Source organism: Trichoplusia ni, chromosome 24, assembly GCF_003590095.1.
Source record: "Trichoplusia ni isolate ovarian cell line Hi5 chromosome 24, tn1, whole genome shotgun sequence".
In the NCBI taxonomy this organism is placed as follows: Eukaryota; Metazoa; Arthropoda; class Insecta; order Lepidoptera; family Noctuidae; genus Trichoplusia; species Trichoplusia ni.
In genome coordinates, this window is record NC_039501.1 from 415,186 (window position 1) to 436,309 (window position 21,124).

General features: G+C 34.4%; 2 protein-coding genes across 2 annotated transcripts in view; both read left to right on the top strand.

Moving 5' to 3' along the window:
- The first annotated feature begins 281 nt into the window (after positions 1 to 281).
- The window catches only part of LOC113505071 (probable ATP-dependent RNA helicase DHX35), a 60,183-nt gene continuing 39,340 nt past the window's right edge, over positions 282 to 21,124 (top strand). The window contains exons 1-2 of the mRNA XM_026887578.1: positions 282 to 460; positions 847 to 1,112. Coding sequence (XP_026743379.1) covers positions 427 to 460; positions 847 to 1,112 — 300 coding nt within the window. The 5' untranslated portion in view covers positions 282 to 426. The remainder of the gene's footprint in view (positions 461 to 846; positions 1,113 to 21,124) is intronic.
- Positions 4,906 to 7,244, top strand: LOC113505072 (ceramide phosphoethanolamine synthase). The gene has a single exon (XM_026887579.1). It carries the CDS (start codon positions 5,465 to 5,467, stop codon positions 6,584 to 6,586), a length of 1,122 nt encoding a protein of 373 aa, XP_026743380.1. The 5' UTR covers positions 4,906 to 5,464; the 3' UTR covers positions 6,587 to 7,244.

The following is a 21,124-nucleotide window of genomic DNA, read 5'->3' on the forward strand; positions in this document are numbered from 1 at the left end:
ATGTTTTGTAATAAAACATCTGTTTGCATTAATATCTAGTGTCAAACTTATATAATTAACAAACCATCAAAAAATATGTCTTTATTCCTTTTCCAAGCGAAATATATTTTTTGACGAAAACTTGAACGTCAGATTCTCGATCAATAATATTTTGTTGACGCGTTCCAGGTTCCCTGAAACAGGCTTTTTAAACATTTGTAGAAGCTTGTTTCCCACTTTCTTTAGAGAGAAAGAAAAAAGATAGCAACCATTTGTTTGCACTTAGTTACGTCAAAAAGAACTGGAACATTTCATCAATAAAAGTGTGAAAAGTGTCAACTGCTGTTTCCTTGTAAACAATGAAAAATTACGTGAATTTACGATGTTAAATGTGTAATACAAACATTAATAACTCTTTATAAAAGTTGTGTGGCAAAAGTGATCAAGATGTTAGGCCAAAGGCCAAGGTTTATTAAGCCAGGTGCGTACTTACATATTATAGGTTATTACGCCGCTATTTCGTCTATTTTCCTCTGGAAAACTAGATTATTTGGTTTCTTAAATCATTTTTACTTAATTATCAACACGCTTTATTTAACGCACTTATACACTAAACTAAAATATGGCGTCAAAAATGTTTTTCAATGTTTTGTTATAATTTAAATTTTGGAACACTTTCATTTCATTTTAATCGAATTGTGTATTCTGTTTTTCTCTTTTCAATCTCTTCTCCTCTAGTTTTTTTTTAATATGGGTATTTCATTGTTTATATCATTTAACTAAGTGAGGTAGAAAACTAGAATTTATTCTTTTACTTAGCTAAAATTCACTATTTACCTTTTTTACTAATTTAAATTCCTCTTATAGGAGACGAGTCACTATATCCTACGAAAAACAAAGATGGCGCTGTAGAAACATTAGTAAACCCAAACGCAGACACTGCATTATCAATAGACAATGATTCTCGGACTTCATTCGTTTACAACCGATATCACCACTTACCATTGACAACACAACGGCAGAGACTGCCCGTGTTTCAGTATAAGAACCATATACTTTATTTATTGGAAAGATATCAAACACTGGTGTTAATTGGGGAGACGGGATGTGGGAAATCAACGCAGGTGCCGCAGGTGAGTTTAGTTTTATATAATTATACCCTATTTAATAAGCTTTTTTACTGCTATGTGTATTTTATTTATTTATTTATACTTCATATACAAACAAGTACAATGGCGGACTTAATGCCAAAGGTATTCTCTACCAGTCAACCAAGAGGTGGTGCAGAGAAACAGGAATTTATTTTTTATCGGTATTTTATGGTTCAATACTGAGTTTTACCTCACTATTTCATTTTCTGCATAACTTCTACTTTGCCCATATGTGGTAATGTAGTTTTTATTAAAACCCAGTTGCATATGCTCAGTTTTAATCTTCAAAAATAATTTTGCTATTCCAATTTGTTTAAAAAGCTCAAAATAATTGTGAGAAACCCCTGTGTACGCCAAACTTAATCCTGTTATTTTTCTAAATAAGTCCTTAGTGAAATTATATCTAGCTACCTACCAAACCTAAGTAGTACTATAAAAAAATATGAATAACTATATTGATACGGCCTCAACTTAGTTAAGTAATTATGTAACAGGCTGGTTTCTGGCTGGGAAATAATTAATGAGCTGTTCTCGAAATTGTATAAACTGCAAGATAACAAGTTTAAATTTATTCTTATAATGAGTCTTATGATAGTAAAATTGACAATTGAAATAATTTACTAAAGAAAGTTCTAATTGACGATTGTAGTGTGTTCATTAAAAAAAATATTTAAGCTCCAAAACCACTTAACCATATTGGATTTAATGTTTCGAATCTCATCATTGCCCGTATTTTTTTTTAAGCGCCTTAAGATATTAAATAAGATCATATAAAATTTAAAGTCTTTGACAAAATACCTACTTACTTGAAGAAGTTTGAACACAATTTTTGTGTCCAAAACTTTTAACACAAAAATCGTTGAACATCAGAGACTTGCGTCGTATTGTGTGCAAACAGGCGCTTAATATGACAAAGTAGTAACTAATTAGATGCCGGAATATTTTAAACAAATAACATTGTATAACATGCACAATTTGATAGTCTATGCAGTATAAATAAATTCTTAATTTACATGTTAATTAGTGGGAATCATCACACACGTGTCGAACTTTATCTTACATCTACTAGGCATTATGAATCATTGTGTATTAGCTATTGTAGCGACGTATTAAAGTCCACGTGGCTTCGACCAAGCTGTTAGGTGTAGGAACTGTTACGAAAATAGACTTTATTGCTTTGGAATAAGGTGCTTTTAATGTCGCGTGATTAGCCAGTGATGTAAATTGTGAGATATTCGTATTGCGTTTTATTGTTTTATTTTTACTTCAATACAAAGTTGTGAGACCCAAACGTTTTTACTTCTGGACGAATGGAGTTCTATTTCAATCCAATTGTGATTGACTTGGTACAGTTGGTACCCTAGATCTTGATACTAGCGCCATTACGTACAGTGGCACGAGTTGGATGTACGCCTCACTTTGATAACACTGATATCATTTTAATGACTAGAACAGAATCAAAAATGAAACCAAACTGACACGGATTTTGTTTAAGCGGGCTTAGTTGTTTACGATACTGCTGCGGATACCCTGGTGTGGTGCAGTTGTTACAAAAAAAAAGTTTTTATTTGCATGAAGTTGACATGATGATGTTCTTTGCCTAAAAACACTTAATTATTCTCTTAAAAATAATCTTTGTCAGGCAATCAAACTTCTCTGAACAAATATACGTTACCTAGTTCACAGCTTTTAGTGGCTTTTAGATATTAATATTTTGTAATGGACTGATGGTGATGTTCCTCGTTGAAGCGAGACACCGGTATCTGTTATGCAGTCGCCTTCTCACTTCTTTAACGAGTTATGCTTTAAGATAACACTTAACGTACCTAACCAGTCATTTTAAATTGTCTGGATTTTGAAACCCAAACCCCAAGTTTGATTCGACATTTTCTTCTCAGGGTTGTTTGTAAATGTGATAATTCCGCTTCATCGCATTTCATCATTCGTTTATTTACCACTTTTTTAATTGTTTTTTAAAGTATTTATTATTTTTCTTATTAACTATGATATAACTTTCTTACGTGACATACATTTTAATAGTCAAGCACCTTTTAAAACAAATAGCCGTGCTATAATATAATTACAATGGCCGCTAAATTATCGTTGTGCTAGGTACTTAAAGTTTTATAATCGTAATTATTTGAATAAGTAGGTACCTCTGCGTATGTACGTTGGTCTAGCTAGTAGCTAGTTATGAGAGTTCCGTACACAAAGGATGAAAATCGGCCAAGTGCGGGTCGGATCAAATTGAGGGCTTCGTAAAAAAAGGCTATCGAGCTATACTGTGCCAAGCCTTGCTTTAGCTCGATTTTAACTTAAATAATTAATACATCATCGGGGTAAATCAGGTTTGAATGAATCCGACCGATTTCGGCCATGGCGACCGCTTCAGCTCCTATTTGGTATTTTAGCGTTCATGCGCCGTAGATGAAATGTTCGTTTAAATGTTCACTGTTTAGAAGACGTAAATACCTATAGTGGAGCGGAGTTTTTTGAGTATTTGACCGGTTTCTTTCTAAACGAAAACGAAACTTGTTCTGCAAACAACAAGTTAGATGCAAAAGTACCCTTCAACTTTTGTGGATCACACAAATACTTGTGCTAAGCGGAGGTCAAACCCTCGACAAACCTTGGACATGTCGTGCGGATTTTGTGTGGAGACTTTTACCACTGAACTATCCAGATAGGACACATTTATAAGTTACAACAGTACCTAATCAACTTTTGGAAGATAAAGAAAACATATTTTTTTACGTCTTAGCAATTATATACAACGGGATACATTGCATTTGTCTAAAACTAGCTGTTGCCCGCGACTTCGTCCCCGTGGGCTGAAGATATAAGTTATGATTTATACCTGCCCTATTTTTTTCGTAGCGTGATGTTTGTTTTATACCCTAAGCCTTCCTGAATGAATGGTCTATTCAACACAAAAATAATTTTTCAATTTGGACCGGTTGTTCCTGAGATTAGCGCGTTCAAACAAACAAACAAACAAACAAACAAACTCTTCAGCTTTATATATTAGTATAGAGTATAGAAAAGAGAAAAACCGAACAAGAAGGTGGGTACCTACGAATAAAAAATCCCTCTGCCCATTCATTCACCATTCACCATTCATTGCTTTTGTTTACATCGCACACACGCTACCTCAACCTTTTTTTCTGCCCTTTATTGCTGTCTTTGTTTGACACAAAAAAAAACTTTAACAACTAGTTGTCACAATAGACTACAAACTTAAACTGTTAAAAGTTTTCAAAAGCTCTCTTCATCATTTGGTAATTTGACAGAAGTTTTGGCGGGAAAGGGCGCCGCCAATGGCGGTTAGAAACATTGACCGCGTTCGTACCGCAATAGTGTTGCTAGTTTCACATTTTCCTTTATTCTCGGGTAAAAAAATATGGTTTTAGTTTATTTTTTCTGTATATTGCTATATTGTTGCAGGTATACAAGACCGATCGTCTTGTATACCTGCAACTTGAAAGTTTAATATTTTTCGTTAATTTATCAACTTAAGAGAATTAATTACTTACTTATTAATTGTGTGACGTCATGTTATTAATAATGTTAACGCTTTCTGAATAAGTAATTACAATTATTTAAATAGTTACAAAACCTAAATACATTAAATATTCATATTAATTACATTCCTAAATTCCAATGCTAAAAGTCATTAGTAAATTATTATTACTATTGACCACTAAGCCGATACTTATCAAATTACTTTGGGCGCCTTATCTTAGCTTTCGTTTAAATACAATAAGTGAGGAGTTGTGTGCCTAACACCTGGCCACCCCGCTCTCAATCGTCAGTGAGTCGGATGCGGCGTCTCGTTGCGCACGCATTTTTGTAAACCGCTCCGCGACCAGCTGTGTTTTCGAACAATAATAAAAATAAATACGATATGCATTCATGAAACAAACAGTTAAACAAAGCCAGTGTACACGAGAACTGTTATGGTTTCCGATCAACTTGTTACAGCAAAACTGTTTTGATAACATATCCGCCGAGACCGATTGTGCATCGATTTTACTAAGAAAAAAGAAATACTTTGGGATTGAAGTGTAAAAAGGTGATACAGTGAACTCTTGAGGTCGTTTTGTGACTATGTTAACTCTACAAAGTGTTATTAGTACAAAATTGCATTTGCCTTTATATATACAAGATTGTTGTTGCCGTAAAATTGTGAAGTTTGTGTGATTATTTTTAGAATAACGTGCGTGGGTTTACGTAGCCCTCGGAACTAAATATTGCTGTGTTTGATCACGATTCATGTGAAGTCTCGCGGGTGAGAAGCCCGACTCGTGCTAACCATCACAAGATTAACAGAAAAAATGATGTGGCCTTCATCGCAAGCGAGTAAAATACTGACTTTTCTACTTCTAGTCATTGTAGTGTATTGCATATGTATGGACACACTGTTATTTATAAGGATACAAAATTACAAAATAGATATTTTCGATGTAGAAACGAATGTTACTCAAGAAACATCAACGCATAGCGAAGCAAGAACGTTGCCGAACTACGAAGATGTAACGTGGGTGCCTTGTACCATTAATCCTTTATGCCATCCGACGGTAAAAGCGCTAATGGTGGACCATATCAACCATTATATTTATGGGCCTTTGTGTGCGATAGTGGATCTAGGTCTAGGCATTTCCGATAATATGCTTTTAATAACGCCAAACATGATATCCTTTTTCCATGTTTTCATAGCGCTGATTGGCGCGAAACTGTTGACATGCCCGAGTTTGGCGTCGAGACGAGTCGGCGTGGTTCTATTCCAAATTCGAATGTTTTTGGATGATCTCGACGGGCATGTGGCTAGAGAGAGAAAGCATATAAAAGGCGAGAGGTCCGAGGTAGGGACCATGGGTTATTGGGTGGACGGAATTTGTGATTTACTAGGTGTTATTGCTATGATGATAGGAATCATTTTATATTTACGAAACAATCCTCCGAGACGTGGTTATAAAGGCACTCCAGTCAGCACGTTGCCTTATCACCAATTAAAAGAAATTAATTCAACTGAAGACATAGAAAAAGATCACAGTTCTGACAATGGGATATCGTACAAGACAAAAGTGACTTTCAAAAGGATAGTGCAAGTTATTGGTTTATTTTCCGGACAAATGGTGCTATCTTCATTAGCGTGGAACAGATATATCGATATTTATCAGGATTTACTTGAAAATTGTACTGAATACGATGTTTTTAGACGAGAGAGCATGTTTAAATCTGGGAAGTTTTTCTTCGCGAGTGCTATTTGGAGAATTGCGAATCCACACAGTTACTTACATGTGTTGTCGCTCGCAATATTTTGCGATAAAACATGGTGTTTTCTCAAAGCAGTACATTACATTGGTTATTTAGGTTTAGTGGTCGCTGTTGGTACCTCAGAGTATTTAATTGATAATATTAGATCGTATGTTTTGAGTGGGATGGATGGACGATGAGGTAAGATATCTTTACATAATACTTCTGGTATTCATGTTGAAAGTTATAAGGTGCTCTTGTTATAAATGTAATGTTAGATAGGCAGTTGTTTCTTCCAAATTTTAATAGGTTACATGTTGAAGATATGAGGTTTAATGAAAGGAAGGCTCGTGGGAATCGAAGCTTTTTTGTACCTTTGAATGTTGCGATTGGTTTTTTGGAGGTTGAATTCTATACGTAATTATTGTGAGTGGGGACAAGAATAGATGTTTTGGTTCCAAACGAGTTGCGTTATACATTGTTTATGACATGCATTGTTTATATTGTCTATGTTTTTATAGACCAGCCAAAGTGGTATGAAATGTACGTTTTTAAGTGTATAATGTCAGTTTGGATACAAATTTGGGCCATGAAAATTATATTTTAAATTAGATTATTAAGATCTCAATGTACCTTATCCTTGTCAGTCTTAAATGGAAGAAAAAGTCAATATCATTGAGAATTGTCTCAAAACATTGTTAATTATTTATTGTAAAATTCAATTTGTTACTGTATTTAATATAATTATATGCTTCATTCGTTCCTCTGATATTGTTTTAAATATTAATTGGTCTGATGAATCATGCGAAAAAGTTTATATGAAAAAAGCGAAAGTATTAAATTATACTAAAAACTGGACGACATATTTTTATTTACATCAATTATACTAAATATTGTACCTATTACTATACTTTTATCAAATCGGTGACAGCTGTTTGGGGACTGGTGATCTAGTGGTTCAATGACCGGATTAGTATGCTCAAGGTTGTAGCTTCGAATCCGAGGTGGTGCCATTGTGACGTTTTTGTGTATTAGATATATCGAGACACTACTGTGTAAAGGTGATGGAAACGTGAGGAAACTGAAAGTTGGATTTCAAAGTTTAAAATAGCCAACTGAAATAAACAAGCGTGGTAACAATAACATTTTCTTTCTGGATTATATTATACCATTTATCTGGCAATTAGACTTGGTGTGTGTGTGCAACTATGATATACCTATAAATAAGGCGGATTTAAGTCTAGGCTGTCAATACATAAAATATAACTTAAGTGCAATTCAGCTGTGCCCAGCAAATCTCAAACCCTACTCGGTAGAAAATAATTTTAGAAGTTATTTTTTTTACTGTGGGATAGGCAGGTGGGAATAGGCTACTGTCATTTAACTACGGAAAAATGTTTTTTTGAATGGAATTAACAGTTTCGGAATGAGTAGGTAGATGTAAGTTTCTATCATTTCATTACGGAAAATGTGTAGTATTATTATAACAGCTAAAATAACCTGGTGAAACTAATTGAATAAAACCTCCTTAATAATTCTGCAGCATTTAAAATTCAAATAATAGCACTATAATAGTTTGTCTCCAAGCGCCATTTATTTGTTTCGAAGACGATTCGGTAGGTATTACAAAAATAGTAATATTCAGACAAATATTATAATGGTATATACTAAAATTTACATACGTAGTTACTTCCCTATACTAAGAAACCTGTCTTTAATAAAATAATGTATTTATCCAATTCTGGAACCTGCTTTTAACCGAGTTCAGAGAAAAATATAATATAAATGTTTGGCCTTCGAACCAATTCAGAACTTCGATTGCACGTGACATATTATTTTATGTTAGTTTTAGCAACACCTAGCTTAGTTACAATTGAGTATTCCTAACGTAAACGTAACAATTTATTAGGAGATTTAGAATTCAGTACCATGGTCTTTCTTTTTCCGAATGGGAAACTGACAAAAGAAGAGTCTTTTGTCTTTTTTCGGGATATGTAGAATCCCAAAAGTGACAGAATTTTTCTGACTAAAATCCACCCTTGTTCTTATTCTTGCTATTTGTACCGGTTACCCTTTTGGACAATCCCGCTGAGAAGCTTTTTTTGGATGTAAAATTATTGTAGGTAAAACACCGCTCTACTATATAAGAATATGAAGATTCAAATTGAAAGGGTTTGATCCATATTTTTTTGGTTTAACTTATACAATAGCTAGTATTATTTTTGATTGCACTTATGAACATGGCTTTCAATGAACAAGTTGAAATATCTTCTGTACAATGAATACTGAGAGAGAAGCATGAAATGATTTGGTAATTACCTACTTTAAATACTCACAGTCATTTTAATTCACCTTTCCTACGCTTTGTACTCGAACGGAAATAGCTGATATGCCGTTATGGGTTTAAATATGTGTTGCCTGTAGTTGTTTAGCTTTTTAAAGTGAAAGTTCTTTTACGTAATCTATTCCCAGACCAGATTAATAATTGTTTATTTACAAAAATTATCATGTTTGCTCATATGTTTCACATGATCAGATACCGTTTTTTACCTGTTAAGCTAACAATATAATAGATGATATCGGTATCTTTCATAAATATTAGATTTTCCTCAATTTAATCATAATATTGAGTCATACCCATCAATAGGAACACCTGATGTTATCATAATAATGATAATAAGTAGATACTAGTTCACACGCGAGGATTGAATTTAAAAATAAACTATGACTGTTTCTATTTGTCTATGTAAGCAGGTATGAGGTATTGCTTAGTAGAAAGCTCATGACATCTTACATACAATTCATCAGTCTCTTGTGAGTAGGTTCCTTCGCTTTAATCAATATGAATAACATATTATTATGCTTTTGTTTTAAGCGAGAGGAGTAATCCTTGTGTTTCTATATTTAAGTTGCAGTTTTGTTTCTAACATTCAAATCTTTTTTGCGTACCTATTTGTGGCAAAACATTTTGAACAATAAGTTTTTCCATCCTCATTTGTATTTCGATATGACACATATTAGGCAAATAAATGTGTATTCATTTTGAGCAATATTCAGACTTAGGACAAGCGTTTGTGGATTACCTAATTGGGCATCGAAACGGCATGTCGCCTACAATATAGTCATTGCTGTGATAACCTATATCCTAATCCCTTAGCTATCCATGCAGTTAAAAATAATAGCAAGTTTATCGCGTCTACTGTTAATCTTCCCTATGTCAACAGGTTTCGATTGTTTGTCTTAATAACAACAAACACATTGGCCTCATTAATAATTATAATATTTATAATATTGAATTTTAAAATAGTACCGCTGCTAAAAACAACTTCGAATATAAACCCACGAGTTTTAATAGTCACGAGGCAAAACAGTAATTAAAAATGATTTAAAAATTCTTGAATTGATAACAACTAATGAGATGAAGTATAATTAGTTATCGTAAAACACATTAAGAAGTAGCATTTAAACATTTTTTAATGTTGTCTCCTGCACTTTGTCTTAAGGTGATCGTCAAGAGCGGGTTTCGAGCAAAAATGAAACGAAAAAGAGGCATGAATTCGATATAAGGGTAATATATTTGTAGGAACATGGGTAAGACCTCATCTGAACGTTAAACTTTTGTGGAAGAAAGACAGTGCACCAGGTGATGTAGAGAAAAATTTAGACTATTTGAGTCTACGTGCTCTTTAACTATTTACGATGAATGATAAGCGCAAGTAAACTTTTTTGGAAGTGGCGCAACAACTAACAAACGGTGACACGCATCGGTAAATGTAGGTGAGCGAAATTGACGGTCTGGAACTCACAATAGAGCTATTGTTTAGGCTTTTATGAAAAGAACACAAACTAACAGGGTGTCTTACAAAAATACAAGGTACTAGAAGTTCTGACAAGGTGTATTTTGGGTGCTAAAGAGTCTTCGATGGTTGAAGATATTTTACCGATCAGTAGAACTCTAATCTCCACTCAGAGAGTACTGAATCCACGTGCAAGGAACTTTGTTTATTCAAAATCTCTAATATACTATTTAGTCTAACTACCAAGAAAGAAAATTCTGTCTGAATCTGCCGTGGAGAGAAATAAATTATGTTATGTGTCGACATTCTTCATTCTTTTTTGTGGGTGGATTGTATCTCCAGTTGTTACAAAATATAATAAATGTTTATTTACTTCACCCGCAACTTTCCGATATCAATTTCTAGGTTTAATTTAATTATCGCAAGCGGGAAGTTTGATATTCAATTTCCTGTCGGGATAAATACATATGAGATGTGGGATGGGGGATTTTCGAGGTTTTAATTATTATTGAAACTTTATCCTATTATGGGTTTCTTTGTTCCTTTAACTATTTCAAAATCCTTTCCAATGACAAAATTTACCATTTAATATCCACATAAAGCATGGGATAAAGGTTTTTGCCACGCTTATGACATGTTTCTTTTTTTAAAGGAATGATTATTAAACGGTATAGTTTCATAAAGATATGATCCTTTCAATGAAAACCCTAAACCAAGGCAGCAGCTGTTGCGGAAGCATGACAGCATTATGCGCATTGTAATGCGCCGTCTTGTTTTCACCACTTCAACTGTCTTGCTCTGAGTTCCCATTGTACAGGCACAGGAAGCTATAACATTATACTCACATTATCAACTTTATAACATCTGATAAAGTGACATGGTTTTATCATAATAATTCTTTAGTTAGCGAAACTACCGGTCATAGAATACCAGTTCGGAATTCACAATACCTAGTGTTTTTAAAACACTGACTATTGAATGACATTATACGCATACAAAGCACGGTATAAATGTAAATTATTACGTTTATAATACCGGCATGTAATATTCCCACTGCCAGATAAGTGCTTCTTTTCATAGAGAAAAATCCGAGCATTGTTGACCATACTTACCATAGTTCTGTCGAATCCAAAAATTGGCAACCGATTTTCGTCACAATCGATTCTTCAATCGACGTTGATGTTATTTTATGTAACTTGTTTCTGAACCCACTGCTGGTCTCCCTCTTTGTCTTCCAGATCTCTATATTTTGCGTTTTCGGACATCATGCGCTCTTTGTATAGACTAGCTAGACCATCCCACAAACTTCTTCGCGGACGACCTCGGCGACAATATCCTTCCTCTCCTCTTATGTTTTCTTCCTCGTCAAATGGGTGACGACATTTGCTTAATGTTCAATGATATCTTAGAATAATATAATAGAATTTCCTCCAAATGAGGACCAACAGCTGAAAAAAACAAATTTGTTGTGGAATGAGACTCCGTTTTAAGTCATGTGTGACGTACAACTATTACCGTCTTTCTAAGAGGTGATGGCCGTCTGGCTTCGAACCTGAACCAGCATGCACGTGAATCTGTTCCTCATTCTGCAAAGTACCCACGCGTAGAACGTTCTTCCATATAACACGAGGATTGAATATTTAGTTGTGTATTTTAGCTGTTTTAGTTTATTCAATAAATGGTTTTCCTGTTTAACTTAATTTGTATTTGTTCTTCTCATGCTTAATGCTTAGTCATTGCGCTAGAATCAGTAGGTAAACCTACTAGCTTCACTGATTGTTTACGTCAGTATATTTATTAGAAATCCCCGGAACGACGCACTGAATAGATTGCTAGGGACTCATCCCATCCTTGTTCAATTTAAGTGGTAGGAGGCCCTAATTCGTGAAGAGATGTACCTTGTTACAAGAAAAAGAGAAGAAAAAGTTTTTGGTTCAAGTCAACGTGCCACAACATTATATTAATTGCCCGGTCCGATTTGCCTAGCCATCATTCAATCGTTAATTAATTACCAAGAGGATTGATGATTCTGATTCTAATTCTGATTTGGAATTTTCATGTGAGTCTGGTATGAAGAAACGACCTTCGCGTAAAGAAATAGTTATTCCACAAAGTTCTGCTTAATCATTCAACAATATGTACGGATTCCCCTTGACTTACATTAACGTACTACATATATGCTGATACAGCTTACAAAATGTAAAGGATCTCCAAAACACTTCTCTAGCACACGTGATAAATGTGTTTACGTTGGTAGACACTCTAGAACTCATCCCACCGTACCTGGCTTACGTAAATATTTGATAGGTTATGAAAATTTTATGAACACACGAGTTCGGTCTAGACTAATAGATATATTAGTCTGGATAGAAGCTATATTTGCTTAGTTAAGGTTGTACATTTTGAGTATTCACAATCATCTTAATTGTGGGATATGTATAGTCAGTATAATTTTGTAAAGAAAACTAAACAAAGAATCATTCGATTATAACTTTGCAGAGGTATTTTTGTCTGTGCCATTAATCTTTTTAATACACTAGTTCTTTCAAAATCAATTCTTTACTTAATTTTGACGTTGTCTCTAGTAGCTAAGTAGATGTCAAATAGACTTATTTTTTAAACCTAAATACGAAAGTTATCCATGAACTAACACCAAACACATGACTGACAGTAACAGCGCAAACGTTAGCGTTGCAACATACCAGTTTGGTTAAAAAAGCATAAATTAAAGTGCCTTGTTTGGTTAAGGAGGTTTTAGTGTCGGTCAGCCATTTGAGGTCACTAAACACGTGTGTGACACCCAAGGGATTTCGTTAATGTGGGCTGATGCTATTGAATTCTGTTGGCTTTTAGTTTTTTGGCTTTCTCAAAGGAGGTTTTGGGTGAGAATACGCTGTTAAGCCTAAAATTTAAAGCCATTGAAATCTTCGTTAGTATTGCGATGTTGGGATTGCTTGGATTTGGGAATGCCTTAGAGTGATGCCCAGCAAATAAATTGCTTTTCTTTCTGATGTACTCATTATCTCCTTGATAGATTGCTTTCCAAACAATTGTTTATTCAACTAACTTATATTCTTTTTCGGTGATCCAAGGTTTTACCATCAAAACTAAGCCCTTTTCAAGCACCACCGATGGACTATCATTATATTTAACTTTCGCCTGACCGGCCGCAGTTTAAACATAATCAAGTAATTCACACAGCACGTAACACTTTTCATGGTCACGATCAAATCCCTCAAGGCCGTTCAACGACATTTTATATTTATTCAATGCTTTTTTATTTATAATATCACCATCATGTAACTGTTCCACTTTATTTGGGACAAAGGTTACTTCTTATACAAAAACTCAACGAGCATTGATCACTTCGGTAGCTCATGGATAAATTGAATTTATGTTGCTGGCTCTGAGTGCGATTACTTTTTTTATTTCATATGCCATTTAACTGAGTGTATGTTAATTAGGATATTTGTAAGCTTTAGCTGTTGCTACTGTCCGTATTGATGAAATAAGCTGCGGTATTCTGGCATGTTTTTTTCTTTTGATGATTTGCGTTTAAATGTTTAGTGATAATAAGCCAATACAATTGACACTAGACAGTATTGTAATAGAAAAACAGGTATTTAAATGGGATAGTGTAATAATCATGATAACTATGCATTTAGTTGAATCCTGGCCAAATATTGTTTAGGAAAAAGCTTGAAAGTAAAATTATAATCCAAGACCGTAATCCAAGTTTATGCTATCGAGGAAACACTAAATTCTGAAGATTATTACAAGCTATTGTGTACGGTTCCCTAAAATAAAAAAGAGATTCTTAGCTTTAAGACCTTACAAACGCTCTTAAAAAGACAAGGATTCCACGAAGCACAATACTTCGTCGCAGCACACATAAATTCATAGTTTATTCACTGTAAAAAGCGTCCATGAGCACGCCAACGACTCCACGGTCCATTGTCTAAGCGCACTCCAGATAACCTCAACAGCCTCTTATAAGATTATCTGATACAGAACATTTATTGTCACTGCATATCTCCACTTCAGAATGAGTCATTAGGTGTCCGTTATTTGATAACAATTCTTCGATGAGTTTCATGCAGTTTTATATAGTTTTTTCGTGATTACTACTTACAATTACATATCTGACTGGTTGAGTTGGAGGATTGTGTTTTTAATATTTTGACACGAAATTTGATTTTATTTAAAAATTTTTTTCAGCCGTAATTGTGCCACTGTGTGGCAAGAAGTCGTTTCTTTTGTATTGTAAGTGTAATCTTTCCTTGTTGATAACTGAAAAGGCATTCTATAATTATGGGTACTCTTTTGTGGAGTTCTCATGATTTCAAAACAGATCTAAGGCACACGAATGTTTTATCCAACCCATTTTAGTTCCATTTCCATTGGCAAACTTTACGTGAAGTATGTATCTGCGATTTCTTTCGAAGAACAGCATCTATTATTTTAATAGCATTCAGAAAAACCTTTGAATCATCATCATGGTTATAACCTAAATGACTATCGTGAGTTCTTCGACCGTTATAATCAAAAACACTGATTGCCCTAGCTACCGTGGCAGCACTGTCAGCTGATCTACAATTCAATAAGGATACAATCTGATCGGTCACGCATACGACTTGGAAATGTGTCTGACTCCAGTAAATGTATTATGATACTTATTGGATGATATTTTGTGTTATGACGACCTATTTCTTGTTAATACTTTACCACAACCCCGTCTAAAATTACTTGAAAAATTTAACCTCAGCAAGTTTTTTCGCTGTCCCAAGTTTTTTTTTTGTAGCTGGTTAAAAAATAATCATTTGAAACCCCTTATATCTTAAGCTATATTCAGCAAATAAATACGTGCCATATCTTTGATCTTGCACCAAAAATAAGAGGCTACGAAGAGCCTATCGACAAAAGCTCAACGCCAAATAAAAGAACATTGATTTTCATTTGTTTACCTAGAGGTTACGCAATAAATAAATATTAAGGTTACAAAGATATCTGAATCCATTTTAATTAGTTTCATTGAGATTTATCTAAAAACTGTGTTTCACTGGCGATTTTGCCCGCATAGGTATCAATCTTCGCCAAAAAACAATTTTACACCCGTTTTTCAGAACAGTCCACGCTAAATTTTATCCTTATCTGTTGTGTTGTTTAAGAGACAGAAAGATAGATGGACAGACACGGCTACTATTCTAACTATATCTCCGTTATCGAAGGTCGTAAAGATTCTATTTTAATTAGTTACATAAAGATTTATATAAAAACAGTGTACGGGCGTAGTCCTCCTTTAATGAAGCAGGCTCGCCACAGTATCGATCGCATTTCAATCACATGTTCTCATGGTCGTTCTAGATTTTTTGTGGATGCTGTTTGTGACCTGATTATTAGACTGTTTTTATCTCGAATAATACGATCATGTGGTCCTAGGTTAAGATTTACGACGATGTTTTTTGTGAATTGTGACTTTGTCACCAGCTTGTGTCGTTGAATGAAATGATAGGTTTAACTACTCAAATCGTCTTAGGGTGATCTTTTTCTTAACGATTCTCGGCCCAGCTGCCAGTCTTACCAATGTTTAGTAAAATATCATTATTTAACGTTTACGTCCTTCCAAAAGCTTTTCAAAGATTTTCTTTGTTAGGTCGAACAAGAATACACGTTATCAACGTACGTCATAATTCTTTCCAATATAAATGGTGTATTATCTTCTAAATATAGCATGTAATCCATTAGAAATACAATAAAACGGGGTCAAGTATGCGTTTGAATCACGCTAACGTTTCTATGGCGCATAATTCGTGTGAAAAAGTAGACACATTTTGTTAAAAGTTCAACAGACCGGTATTGTTTATTTTGAACAGAAATCAAACATCGTCATGAATATATTACATCAATTAATTATATAGTTTGCATTTATAAAGTAGCACGTAGCACACACTGGTATTATAATTAAAACTTACCAAAATTATAGCGACTCTAATATTAGGACCACCAAAACACCTACTACATCACCCTCGCGTCAATTGAGTATCTTATTTCACAAATTGTGTAACAGTTATATTTTTACTTCTATAAAATCACTCCAGTCAGCTTATTTTGAGGGTCAATTGCAACCCTAAAAATAAATCATCCACCCTATTGTGTAGACCCCATCAAATGAATATTGTGTGAGTTCGTACGGCTTCAACGATGTCTAAGGTTTCGAGATGAGCCCGTATAATGCCACTTGGATATATTTTTATACAAGGCTTAACTGGCAAAGAATGGCTTATAGAATTAAGGTGGGAATCGACAGTAGCGTCTAGTAGCTTTAATTGCTAACTTAATATAAATACAACTTGGTTAACTGATAGAGTGAGATTGAAAGCGATGGTTGGTTCATTAAATTTATGAACATTAATAGTTACTCTGTTTGACTTCCTTTAACTGTTTGGTAATTTAGATGGGTTGGAATTGAAATTATCATTTCATAGTGAGTTTCGTGTTCTTGTTAGTGTAAGTTTCTTGTGCTCTTTGATATGTATATTAGACGTTAAACGTACTACATGGAGATAGGAATAATTTTGGTGTATTTTTTTAATAGTTGAGCTATTTATATTATGGACTACAACATGCAAAATGGAAATGTCCATTACTCGAAAACTAAGATCTATTTCTTGAAATTTGATTCCTCTCTTTTAATACATCATTTTTTAGATCAGATATTCCAACTTTTGACTGCGAAGCAATAACGTATATATTTTTTATAGGGCACTGGTGACCCCTGTCGTATTCAAAGGCTTAAACTGCGTGCTATATTTTATGTACAGATACATACAGATTTATGTAGATACAAACAAAATACGCGATAAAAAGCTGTTAACCGTTACATTACTTTCTAAAGCTGTTTAAACTTAGTAACCCGATATAGGTTACGTCAAGGTCGCGACCGAAATATTGTAGACCTGCATTACCTTCAAATTAAAATGTAACAGAGCCTATAACGGTGAAAGGTGCTGATATGGCAGTAAGGGATACTTACGCTGATTGTGTACCGTTTGTACTTAATGACCAAATTATGGTAACAACCAGCCGTTGCCGTTGCGTTGAAAATGGTCCCACGGGATCATAATATCGGAATAAAAATAATCATATTTATTCATTCTGGTAAAAACTATCTGTGAAGCAAGTTAAAAGTCGAATAAACATCCATACTTAAAAACTTTCGCGTTTATAATAATAGTAGGATAGGTATTGTAAGTTATTAGTTACTTGCTACAGAGATATGGTAGAAAAACTACTCAACACACTAATATTCACATGTCATCGTTTCATGAAGTGAGTTTTTAAGTTGTAAAACTTATCATTGTGATATCCTTGTGAATCTAGTTATGTGCAATATGTAATAACATATAATACGGTTTCAAATGACATGACAAGTATAGCCAGAAAATTATTCCTTCTTTAAAAAAACTGAGGTAACTGAAACTTGTGTTATGGGGCGTTTTGCAAATATTCAAGTCTCATGGACAAGACATCCAGACTCCCAGAAAGGAGATCCCTCAAATTCCTGCTCTACGTGGGGACCGAAACCGCGATACGCCGCGCGCAATTCGTTTGACTAGCAACGTAAACCTCTGGCTATTCATGCTGTTGAAGTTATTGGGTACCGGAGTCTCTCATTGCCCCATGTACGTAGGGCATTGGGTCACCTTGATAAAAATACTCATGTATCGTTATTTCCACTCATTTGTCTATCAAGTATTTCGTCGTTTATATCGCCGAAGATAAGGAATGTGTAGTTTATGGCGCTATTAAAGCGAGGCTATAAAATAATTTCACGTTTGTTAGTGTTTCGAATATATCGTTGTGTGGAATTGTGAATGTTTTTATGTAAGGAAAGAGTTTTCGTTTATGTATGGACTGTTAGTGCTTACATAAATCGAACCCTTTTTCTGGATTAGATATTATATAATATGGAGGCTATTCTAAGTAATGTACGCTCAACTCCTACTGTCACTTCAACGATTTGATTGAATTAGAAAAAAAACGCTTTATAAATTATATTTTTGTGTCGATTTAAGTCATTTGCAAAAAGAAACCCAGACTTAGAACGATCATTCGTAGATCACAAAAACGCTTGTCCACCGCGGGGATAGAACCCGCGACACATCGTGTATTTGTTCTATCACTTGGCTGTCAATGTGCTATCAATTCGGTCGATTAGTAAGTTTAGAAAAATAAATTGCCTATTACCAAACAGGTTTCACCATATAAAAATTTTCTTTCCAAAAAGCACTGTTCCGGAACACTTAAATTTAATAGCTTTCTTTTAATTAGTACTTTGTACAATCTAATCAAGATTGAGATTCCTCAAGCAAAATGTTTCAGTTCGATTAGTTGGTTGATTAGCGTGATGATTAATTAGTTGGTAACACCCATGCATGACTCTGTAGAGGTCAAAGAGTTATAATTAATTCGACTTGGTCACGGAAACATTAAATTATTCAGTTTTTTTAGGACGTTAGGGAAGGTCTTAATGAAAGATTATTATTTTTGTTTTATCTAAAATCATACCCGCAGTTCGTATTTTGCTATTTTAGGAAATATTGTTGGTTTTAGTACTAATAAAAGTTAAGACCAAAAATCCTAAAACACTTGCAACTTATCAATAAGTATGCGAGATTTTTCACAATCTCGCAATCTACTTTTTCCTAACCAAATGCACTTGAGATACAGTTCTCCATTTACTCAATAAAGCGTGTTAACCAAAACTCAATTCAGAACTTTCAGAACAGTCTAGACAAAAACTAATAACCCAATTTTTAAAGCACCGAACCGGGCATGTAAACAAAAAACAAAATTCAAGTCCAACTAGGGTGACACGACTTGGCTACTACCAGTAACTGCCCCGTTAAAATCGACCCGCAGTAATTTGATACTAGCTCCCAAATGCCTAGAGCTCCATTGCCAGAAGCGGTTGGCAATTCGCCAGGTGACGTCATCAATTGTCCTGGCGTCCTTGACTTGACCAGAAATTGTGGAACGTGGAAACTGTGACGGAAAAAATGAAGCAAGTTCCCCGATACTTGATTTTGTACACAGATATGGGCTATAACTTGTTATATCTCAGAGATAAATGTGTTTCCATCCGTAAGAAATTCTGATGCTCAGGTAAGAGATATTCTAAAATGTCTGGTGGACTATTATAAAGGCAGGATGACCAATAAGGGCGTCATTTTTCTATTTTCTTTTCGGAAGCTATTTTGGTATCTGGTAGTTCTTCTATATTATTTTCGGTATTCGTATTTTTAGTAATACAGAAACACAGTAATGTGAGAAAGAAATTCTTCCTGCAGTTTTTAAAAGTTTGGATCAGCTAACTCGATGTGCTGCGGTCTGATTTCATTTTTGTTTCCGACCCTCGGCTCGACATTATGACTTAAATATGTCTGTGGTCACAGTCCCCCATGGCAGTTAAAGCTTGAGTAAGCTCTGTGAAGCTGCTTAAAATTAGGTTTTAATTTAAATATTTAGGTATCGCTTGTTCTTGAATGTATCTGCTTCTGCGTTCTGGCTTACTGCATATATCGTCGGGAATAGTGCATATCCGTGATTCTGGCATACGTACCTAAGCTTAAAACTAGCTGTATTGCAGATCGGGGTATCTAGTTTTAACGCGGAAGCTTAAAACGTAATTAACATCCTCTTTTAAGTATATCAGCTGCGAAAACTTTAATTGGCTACATTTGACTGGGAATGTACTCGGATTTCTAATATCCCCAGAAATATCAGTTAATCTATCAAGCTTTACCTTTCTTTACTGAGATACAAAATGTTGCCCTAAAACTACAACAAAAAGCTTTCGTATGTTTCTCCATTTAAAATAAATGAAATAATGAGATGAAAATTTCTCTTCGTAACATCATCCCACGTAGTTCTTTCCCGCCCACTCACTTATGCATTTAGAGATTATTTATCAATCTTGCGTTTAGTCATCGTTAGCTTATAATTGGTGTAATTGTCTGGATTGTGACCTCAGACCATTTTAGAGACATATGTCATCGATTTAATAAATGAGAACATTTTTAGACCTCTGGAATTCGGGGCGAACGCCTCTTCGTTTCAAATGACTAATGTTTAAGTGGTTTAATGGATATATTATAAAGATCAACTACATTTTTTCTATCGACCTACTAATATTATAAGTGCGAAAATTTATATGTTTGGACGTTCGTTCCTTTTCACGCAAAAACCGCTGAACCGTTTTGGATGAAACTTGGCACACAGATAGTTTATAACCAGTATTAACACAAAGGATAGTATTTATACACAATTTATGTTCCCGAGGGATCATTTTCGATTTGTAGAGTGCGGGCCCGCGCTCAGTAGTAAGGGTTACAATAAATATACGTAAATAAATTCGTTTCAATTGCAAAAGATTTTCCAATAGAATCGTTACAGAATTGTATGTTTTAAGTTCGATTGCTCCCACAAAATATTTCCGCAATTTTGACTTTAGTAAATATCATTGCGAACAAAAGACAATTAAATTAGCATGCAGTTACATTAACATTATAATCATTGTAATATAAACTGGTTATTATTTTAGACTGTTTTACTTTCAACTTCTGCAAGGCCACACAAATGTCACCAAGTCGGGTCGTATTTATCCTATTTTTAAAGCTGCTAAATGTTCCTGCTGAATCAATATTAGTTTTTGCCATTGGCATATAATTAACTGTTATAGCTGCAATAATATTACCTTCTATTTTCATCAATTGAGGTTTTTGTATACATGGCTCGAACATCTTTGAGGAGTAACGGCAAACGTGATTTTTGGCCGTGTCTGTATAATGTCTGCTAGTCGCTTTGAGACTTGTTTATTGGAGACTATTTTTTTTTCCGGGGTGAAACGCTAATGTCTTCAACCCACGTCGAGGGCACGGC

Excerpts from the sequence above, each read along its gene's own strand:
- LOC113505072 (XM_026887579.1), top strand. The coding sequence starts at position 5,465 with ATGATGTGGCCTTCATCGCAAGCGAGTAAAATACTGACTTTTCTACTT.